Genomic DNA, 8,552 nt, shown 5'->3' with positions numbered 1-8,552 from the left:
GCGCGGGGATTGCCGGCACGGGGGCACCGCCAGAGAACGTTAAAACGTGGGTGTGCGCCAGGTGGGAAATGGCTGGGCACCACCACGACGGATGCAGCACCAGCAGGAAGGCTGACCGCATGTTCAGGTTATTGAGCAGGGAACCGTGAACCAAATGCAGCCCCGTGAATCCCCTTTATGCCCCCACACTGGGGGTATGGCCCCCAGGGCGGGGATGGAGGCAGGGAGGGCAACGGGAGGATGCTGAGCTGAGCTTTGAGGCGAGCCCATGAGGCCGGGCTGTCCAGGCTAGGGGAGGGGCTGGGGGGCAGGAGGAGGGCTGTCTGCCTGCTGTGGGCAAAGACAGAGCCCATTGGGATTAATCCCCACGATGGGACAGGCTATAGCATGCCATGATGTGTCCCATGCCAGGCACCACGCCAAGACCGGCACAGCACAGAACAGAACAGCACCATGACGGACAGGCCATGGCATCACCTGTGACAGGCCGAGTCCTGGGCCCGTGGCTGCACGTGGCCAAGCTGCACTGCGCCTCGGCGCCAGGGGCAGTGCTGGGAAGGCTGCGGCAGTGCTAGCGTGCGCTCTGGACTTGGCAGAGCACGGGGGCCTGCAGGGCGCGCACAGAGACCAGGCCATGCCGTGCAGCAGTGAGGGGGACAGCGGGTGACGAGCCTGCACAAAGGTAACGAAGCTGCGACCGAGATGCAGGAGACGCACTAATTACCGTGCATCCGAGGCGTGAAAACCATTCATGAGTCAGCAGCTTCTACCCCCGCTCGTGCCCCCCCAGAGCCAGCTGCCCCATGGCCTGTCTCCCCGGAGCCGGCAGGTCTCTGAGCCCTGCCTGGGCCCGGCGAGAGGGTGGGCAGACATGAGGCTGTGGTGGAGCTGAGGGGCTGGTGACTGACAGGGCTCCGCGGGTACCAGGGCAGCAGGGGGACATCTGGGGGTGCCCCACAGCCCTGGCATGCTGCTCTGGTTGGGGGGTGCTATGGGGGGGGCAGCACCCCTGCCCCGTCTGGGGCCAGGTTACCAGCCTGTGCCCAGTGCTACTCATGGGCAGGCACGGGGCAGGGCCCCCGGTCTTCAGCAGCTGCTTGTCTTTGCCCGACCCTAGGCAGGAGGCACAGCCCCACGCCACAGCACCAGGCGCTGGCCCCTGCTAGGCCTTGGGGGCACCAGGCCCAGGCTTTGGGCCTAGCCGTTGCTTCAAGGTGGCTGGATCGCAGGTCCTGGGGGGGAGGCCTGGGTCTTCGTGTACTGCCGAGGGGTGCCGCTGCGGTCTCCAGGCCTTCATGGAGGGCAGCCACTTCGGCAGTGCAGCCTGCTGGGTGCTCCTGGGTTTGCTCCCAGGGTGGAGGATGTGATGCAGTCTGCGCCCCCGCGACCCCGCAGAGCACCCGACAGCCCCCGCGTGCTTTTTGTGGGAACCTGCGGCACCCCAGCGTGGCCGGGCCCTCACCCTTCGCGCCTGGCACCCGAGCACCAGGGGCAGGATCGGAGCCCACGAGGACTGGCCCCCCCGGGGTCATGGAGGAGGGCCGAGCCCAGGCTTTCCCACAGTTCTTTATTCCAATAATTTAATAGAAAATGAAACTGGAAACCAACGGGAAATTAAAAAAAAAAGGGAAGTGAGACAAAGCAAAAACCAAAACCCCCAAAATTGTTACAAATAAATTATACAAAAAAGAGGGGAATGGAGAGCGGCAGTGCAGGGGGCGGGGTGGGTCAGATTTTAGGATCCCTCTGCTCTGTTTTAGAAAGGGGGGGGGGGAGTTTGGGGTTTCCCATCCAGTTTGGGGGCAGGGCAGACACACTGGAGCATACCACATGACTCCAAAGGGGGGCAGTGGGGTTATACCACCCAGCCAGGAGTGAGGGACAGGGGTGGCTGGGGCCGTACCATAGTGTTTTTTTGGGGGGGGTAAGTGGAACATACCATGTTCCGTTTCAAGGAGCAGGGAAAACAGAAGGGCAACTGCGGCTGTACTATAGTGTTTTTTGGGGGGAGGAAGTAGAACATACCATGTTGTAAGAGGCAGGGTGCTTTGGAGCCCCCCCATACACAGCCCACGCCCCTCCTGTAAATGGGAGGGGGCGTCCCAGCCTGGCCTGCAGTGCGGGGGGCGTTGGGCCGTGAGCTCATTAGCGGACACAGAACCCCCCGGCCCACTCCCGGCCGGACACCGGGGCAGTGGGCAGCAGAGGTCAAGGGTCAGGAGCAGGTTACCAAGGGTGGGGGCAGCCAGGAGGTCAGTCCTTGAAGACAGCCTGGTGGCCGTGGGAACGCTCGTCGTGAGTGATGTGGCGCCGCACGTGGATACGCCGCACCCGGTGCTCGCGCCCGTCCTCGTCCTCGGCACGGGCCGCCCCGCCCCCACCGGCCGCGCCGCCCGTGGCCTCCAGCAGCGCCTTGTCGGGCACCCGCGGCGTCTCGTAGATCAGGATGTTCAGGGTTTCCTCGAAGATCCGCGCCTCGGGGAACTCCACCTGCGCGGGGGTCAGGGGTCAGAGGGGCCAGGGCATACCAACTCCCCTTGGGATGGGGGAGCTGTGCAATCCAGCTCGCTCTGGACTGTACCAAAGACCAATAGGAGAAACCAAAAATGGCTTCACTCAGCACAGTGTGATGTACCAAATATCAACAAGAGGTGGGGACACAGGGGCTCAGACCGTACCACTGTCAGTGCAGGGGGGATGGAATGTACCATACCAACATAACGGGGAGATCTGGAACATACCAAATATCAATGGGAAGGGGGGAAAGTCTAAACAAGGCTCTAGGGCTAGGCAGCGCTCTGGGAAATACCAAATGCCAATATAAGGGGGGGGAGGTTTGGACCATCTCAAGTGCTCATAAAATGGGGGGTTGAGACATACCAAACCAGTGTAGAGCTTGATGAAGAGATTTGGGACATAGCAAGTGCCAAGGTGTGGGGGGGAGTTTCCCACTCCTACTGGGTTGCACCAAATTCCCATATTGGGGGGGGGGGGGGAAATGTAGCAAGTGGCCACAGGCGGGGTGCAGTGCAGCTCCCTGTCAGCCTTGCCTAGCAGGATGTACCAAGCCGACTGCGGGGTGGGGGGGTGTCCCACACCTTGGTCTGCTTCTTTTCGGTGGCATAGACGATGGAGGTACAGCAGACCTCGGCGATCTTGCGGCCCTGCCCGTAGAAGGACCAGCAGCAGATCTCGTCGCCCAGCACGTCCTTGACGAAGAGCACGCGCCCGTTGAAGCGCAGCGCCAGCTTGTCAAACAGCTCGATGTTCTTCAGCAGGTTGTCGTCCGAGTTGCTGTTGGGGGAGGGGGGGAGGCAGTGGCACCGTGAGCGGGGCAGGGCAGGGCAGGGCAGGGCAGGGCAGAGGCTGGGGGCCAGGGCATCCTTACCTGGTGTACGAATACTTGTTGTTGCTCCGGTTATGCAGCAATTTCACCACCGGCTGTGGGGAGAGGAGCCACAGGGTGGGGGGTTGGAGCTGGGCAGGACAGCGCGAGGAGAGGGTCCCCGTCCTGCCCCTTCCCCATCGCTCACCTTGGAGCAGCTGGAGATGATCTGCTGCTCCTCCTTGGGGGACGTCACCATGGGGATCAGGCACAGGGGGTCGTAGGCCTCGCTCTTGTTCTACGCGGAGACACCCAGTCACCGCTGCCCCCCCCACCGTGTGCGGCCGGAGCCCTGCCCCCGCCCCCAGGTTACCTGCAGGGCCAGCTGGCAGTCCTCCACCAGCCCCTGGATGAGGTAGTAGCGCGCCTCGCACAGCACCTCCTCCAGCTCCCGCTGCGACGCAGGCAGCGGCACCGCCCCGTCCCTCAGGTAGTTCAGGATCGTGCCGAAGTGGCGCCCGTTCCGATCGATCAGGATCCAGCCTGCGGGGGCCGGGGCTGAGAGGGCGGCTGGCCAGCAGGGCCCGCGCCAGGCTCTGGGCGGCCTGACGCAGAGCAGGGCTCTGCTCGCCGCGCGGGGCCGTGCCTGGCGCTTCCTCCTCCGGGCCTCTCGACGGGCTCCCCTGCCCGGACCTGCCCCTCCGCCCCCCGCTGCTCCAGCCAGACCACCGGAAGCAATGGATCCCGGACATGGCAGTTCTCAGCAGGGGGCACTGGGGGGGGCCGTGGGGCAGGAGCACCAGAGCTGGGGGGGGGGCAGTCAGCAAATGGCAGGGCAGTCAGCAGGGCAGGAGGGCAGGGGCAGGGGGTAGGGGGGGCAGTCAGCAGGGCGGGGGGCAGTCAGCAAGGCAGGAGGGCAGGGGCAGGGGCGGTGGGGCAGGGGGTAGTCAGTGGGGCAGGAAGACGGGGCAGGGGGCAGTCAGTGGGGCAGGAGGGCAGTCAGCAGGCAGTGGGGCAGGAGGGTGGGGGGCAGGGGGCAGTCAGCGGGGCAGGATGGGGGAGCAGTCAGCAGGTGGCAGGGCAGGAGGGTGGGGGCAGGAGGACGGGGGCAGTCAGCAGGTGGCGGGGCAGGGGCGGTGGGGCAGGGGGCAGTGAGCGGGACAGGAGGACGGGGGGAGGGGCGGTGGGGGGCAGTGAGTGGGGCAGGGGCGCAGCGCGGGCCCTACCCTCGCTGTCGGTGAGCACCTCCATGCGGCCGCTGAACATGGCCTTGAGCATGGTGTCCTGCTTGCCCAGGGTCTGCAGCGTGGTGTAGTGCAGCGACCCGCCCACGTTCAGCTTCACGTACTTGCTGCTGGGGTTCAGGGGCTTGAGGTCGAAGGTGGCGCCCGCGGGCGGCGCGGCCGGGGCGGGGGGCTGCGCGGGCGGCGCGGGGGCGCAGGCCTCGGGGCCCGGGGCTGCCGTGGCCTCCGCCGACATCGCCGCCTGCGGGGAGGGGAGGCCGGGGTGAGCCCGCGGAGACGTCCCCTGCCCCGGCGCGGCGACCTCCGACCCCGCCACAGCCCCCTGCTGCCCGGCGGCCCTGGGCTCACCCCGTCCCGCCGGGGGTGGGTGCCGAGGCCCCCCGCGGCCGCCCCTTCTCCTGCGCCCGCCGAGCTGTCAGCGACCGGCAGCCCGAGCCAAGAACCGCACCGCGCCTGCGCGCCGGACCCCCGCGCTTAGCCTGCACATCCGGGTTCTCCCCGCCGAGCTACAGGGAGAGGGCGTGGCGAGCGTTACTCATGCGCAGAATGCAACGTCGCGGCAGCGTAAGAGCGAGCGGCGCATCCGCCACAGGAGGGCGCTACCTCTCCCCGGCAGGCAGGCCCTCTGGCGCATGCGCACAGACCTAGAGCCTTTAGGCCTGTTGGGGAGGGGAAGAGAGGGGATACGTCAGAAGGTGCGCACTGTCGTTAGCGCCTGGGCGTCACCTGAGGGCGGAAGAGGAAGTGGGGTGGGGAGTCACGTGGCAAACGCGGGCCGCACGTGTTGCGTGGGGCCATGCGGGGCGCGGACGAGAACCGGGACCCCGAGGGTGCGGCGCGGGCTCCGCGCGGCGACAAGGTGGCGGTGGCGGCGGGGCTGCACGACGTTTCCAACCGCCTGTCTCCAGGTACCGCCGCGGAGGCTAGCTGTCCCGCTGCCGCCCGCACCGCGAGACCGGCCCAGGCGGCCGCTTACCCCCTCCCCCTTCTGCCCGCAGCCCCGCGGGACCCCAGCGCCTTCGTCGAGGACCCCGACACGGCGCGGCCGCGCCCCCCGCCGCGCCCGGCCCCGGACGCCTGGGTCCCGCCGCGCCGTGCGCCCCCGCCGCGGCCCCAGCTGGGCGCCATCTTCCAGAACCGCTGGGGCCTCTCGTTCATCAGCGACCCGGGGCCCCCCGCCGCCCCGCGCGACGGCATGAGCCGCCCGGACTGGGAGGCGGCGCGCAGCTACCACCGCGACGGTGAGGGGCGGGGCACTGCAGGGGGTGGCGGGCAAGGCGGGCGGGCTGTGGGGCGGGAGCGTGGGGCGCTGTGGGGGGGCACTGCGTGGCCTCACCCCCTGCTCTCCCCACAGCCTGGGATCACATCTGGAAGGAGCACACGCAAGGTGAGTGCCGCGGGGGGGGGGGGCTGAGCAGCCCCTGGATGCCTGGGGTCGGGCAGTTGGGGGAGGGGTGCACAGCCCCGGACACCTGGGTTCTCTTGTGCTAACCACAGCTCTGTCTCCGCAGTGCCCAGCAGTGTGGCCGTCTACACAGATGCCCTGGATGGGAAGGGTTAAATTCCCTTCCAGGGGCTGAAGATGCTGCTATGACCCCGGGGCAGGGCCCCAGGGACACCTGCCCTCTGCCCCGGTGCCTGACTCCTGATGGGCCGTGGGGGAAGGGGCTCCCCTGGTGCATTGGGGGAGTTACGTCTGGGGGCAGGTTTGGTGGTGGGGGCTGGTCCCCCCCACCCTGAATGCACCTGGCACAGAGGCAGGGGACAGCTGTGGTCCCCAGGGTGTTCTGTGGAGGGCACATGGTGGCCTTGGGGCTTGGCCTGGCCTGGCCTGGCCTGGTCAGTCTGTCAGCTTCTGTCTTGTTATCTCCTGTTCTGTCCCCATTAAATCCTACGTCCCTTTGCATGGTCCCACTGTTTTGCTTTGCCCTTTGCCTGGTCCCAGTAGTTTGCCTAGGTGCTCCAGGCCAAGACAAATGGAAGGTGTCCAAGCCTGCGCCTGCAGGCAGACAGCTGCCTTCTGCCTCCGAGCCCCGGGGCTCTGCCCCTGTTGCAGGCAGTGCTGCCCTAGCAGGAGGGCTCACTCACCTCTGGCCGAGTGTGTCTAGTGGGGTGACCCCCTGTCCTTGTTGTTCTTGGCTATGGGCAACTGCGAGGGTGGGTGTGATAGACTGTCTTGCTGCCTCCACCTCAGGCCCCTAGCATTGTTTTCTGCTGCAGCTGGGTCGGGAGAGGGCGGTGTGTAACGCTTCCCCTCCCAGGGGCAGCGGCAGGTTCCCTTGTCTCTACAGTCCCAGAGAGGCTGGTTGCCCTTTTCCAGCATGGCTACGCCAGCGTCGTAAGAGGCCGCTGGAGCCGCGCTGGGGGCCCCGCATTCCGCTGCCTCCTGGCACCGCCTCCTAGCCTCGGCGCATGCGCGGTGCGGCGGAGCTTCCGCCAGCGCGCCTCACACGCCGGGAGCGCCGCGCCTTAAAGGGACCGGGGCGCAGCTGCGCGCATGGCGGGGGGGCCGAGCCCGCTGCGGCAGTGTCTGGTGCAGCGCCCCCCGCTGGTCGCCTGTGCGCTGGGGCTGGCGGCGTTGGGGCTGGCGCTGGCGGCGCTGGGCGCGCACGTCCAGGCGCACAACGTGCGGGACTCCGAGGCGCAGGTGAGGCGCTGTGGCCGAGCGGGGCCGCGGGGTGGGGCGGGGTGGTACTGAGCGCGCTACCCCTGCAGGACTGGAACGCGCTGCTGGCCGCCGTGGCCGAGCTGCGCTTCTGCCCCGAGTCCGGCCCGGCGCCGCCCCCAACGGCCGGGACGGCTGCGTCCGCGTCCGTGTCCGTGCAGGTGTCACTGCGTTTCGACCTCCCAGGCGGGCCCCGCCCCAACGCCACGCGCTTCGCGGCCACCGTCTCCGCGCGCCGCCTCGGGCTGGCAGGTGAGCCCCGCCCCACCCCGCCCGTGACCCGCCCCCTACTCCAGCCCCGCACTGACCCCGCCCCCCGCAGGCCCGGCGGCTGCACTGCCTGTGCGCCTGGTGGCGCTGAGCCCCTGGGGCGGCCCCGGCAGCTCCTGCCTGCGCCTGGACGGCCCCGCCGCGCTGCTGCCCCGACACAGGTGAGTGCGGGGAGGGGCCGGGCCGGCCTAGGCTCTTCCCCTACTGAAGGCCCTACCCCCGCAGGGAGCCGCCGCGCTGCGTACTGGGCCCCACGGAGGCCGCGGCCGGAGTGACGCAGGGGACCGGGGGCTGCCTCCGCCCGCGCTACCACCCCGATCCCGCGCTCACACCCACGCTCAGCCCGGTGAGGCGCGGTCGGGGCGCGGGGACGTCACGGCAGGGGCAGGGAGTAGGGCCCAATGCAGGCGTGTACATGGGGAGGGGCGGGGCAACGGGGGCCGGGCTATGACGGTCGCCAAGCAATAGTGGGGGGGCGGGGCTACGGGGGGAGAACAGCAACAGGGGCGGGGCTACGGGGGGAGAACAGCAACAGGGGCGGGGCTATGGGCAGGGGCGCGAGGGGGCGGGGCTCTGCGGCTGCCCTGACCCCTCCTTCCCCCCGCAGGAGGAGCGCGCGCTGTGTAGCCAGCGCCTGGTGCTGTCCGGCCTGGCCCTGCTGGGCCTCTGCGCCCTGGGCCTCGCGCTGGCGGCCGCCGGCATCTGGCCCACGCCTGCCCGCGACAAGTGGGCCCAGGTGTAGCGCTGCCCGGGGGGGTCACCCCGCCCCACGGAGCGCAGGGCCCCGGCTGTCCAGGCACCTAACGTGGCTCCGCTTGGGCCCGGTGCCCTGACGCCCCCCCAGGTGCCGGCTGCAGCTGCGGCGCCCTAATAAATGTTTGGAGCCTACCTGGCCCCGCGTCCTGCTTCCTGCGCGCCGCGGCTGGGCCGTGGGGGCCGCGTGCCCTCCCCGCGGGGCTGGTGCGCGAGAGCCCTCCGGGCGGGGGTGGCGGGCGCGGGGGGTCTCGTGCCTGCCCCAGGCTGGCGGGAGCGGCGTCTGCTCCGGGGC

At 68.9% G+C, this 8,552-nt stretch overlaps 2 protein-coding genes across 5 annotated transcripts; one reads left to right on the top strand and one right to left on the bottom strand.

Moving 5' to 3' along the window:
* Positions 1–1,553: 1,553 nt before the first annotated feature.
* On the bottom strand, positions 1,554–5,237 carry KCTD13 (potassium channel tetramerization domain containing 13). The gene is made up of 7 exons (XM_059730391.1): positions 4,918–5,237; positions 4,552–4,810; positions 3,699–3,868; positions 3,534–3,623; positions 3,389–3,441; positions 3,099–3,294; positions 1,554–2,490 (listed from the first exon to the last, which is right to left on the bottom strand). Exons 2-7 carry the CDS (start codon positions 4,802–4,804, stop codon positions 2,254–2,256), a joined length of 999 nt encoding a protein of 332 aa, XP_059586374.1. The 5' UTR covers positions 4,805–4,810; positions 4,918–5,237; the 3' UTR covers positions 1,554–2,253.
* Positions 5,238–5,277: 40 nt separating this feature from the next.
* Positions 5,278–8,392, top strand: LOC109285366 (translation initiation factor IF-2). Of its 4 annotated transcripts, XM_059730394.1 has the most exons (7): positions 5,281–5,477; positions 5,568–5,810; positions 5,924–5,956; positions 7,285–7,486; positions 7,557–7,665; positions 7,730–7,850; positions 8,112–8,215. In XM_059730394.1, exons 1-7 carry the CDS (start codon positions 5,366–5,368, stop codon positions 8,129–8,131), a joined length of 840 nt encoding a protein of 279 aa, XP_059586377.1. In that variant the 5' UTR covers positions 5,281–5,365; the 3' UTR covers positions 8,132–8,215. The 4 variants fall into 4 exon arrangements, with proteins under 4 accessions (XP_059586378.1, XP_059586376.1, XP_059586377.1 ...); XM_059730395.1 differs by lacking the exon at positions 7,730–7,850 and having other exon boundaries at positions 5,278–5,477; positions 8,112–8,392; XM_059730393.1 differs by lacking the exon at positions 7,557–7,665 and having other exon boundaries at positions 5,280–5,477; positions 8,112–8,392.
* The last annotated feature ends 160 nt before the right edge of the window (positions 8,393–8,552 follow it).

The sequence above is a fragment of the Alligator mississippiensis genome, chromosome 7 (genome assembly GCF_030867095.1).
Source record: "Alligator mississippiensis isolate rAllMis1 chromosome 7, rAllMis1, whole genome shotgun sequence".
NCBI lineage: Eukaryota > Metazoa > Chordata > Crocodylia > Alligatoridae > Alligator > Alligator mississippiensis.
This window is presented reverse-complemented; position numbering and strand designations above follow the sequence as displayed.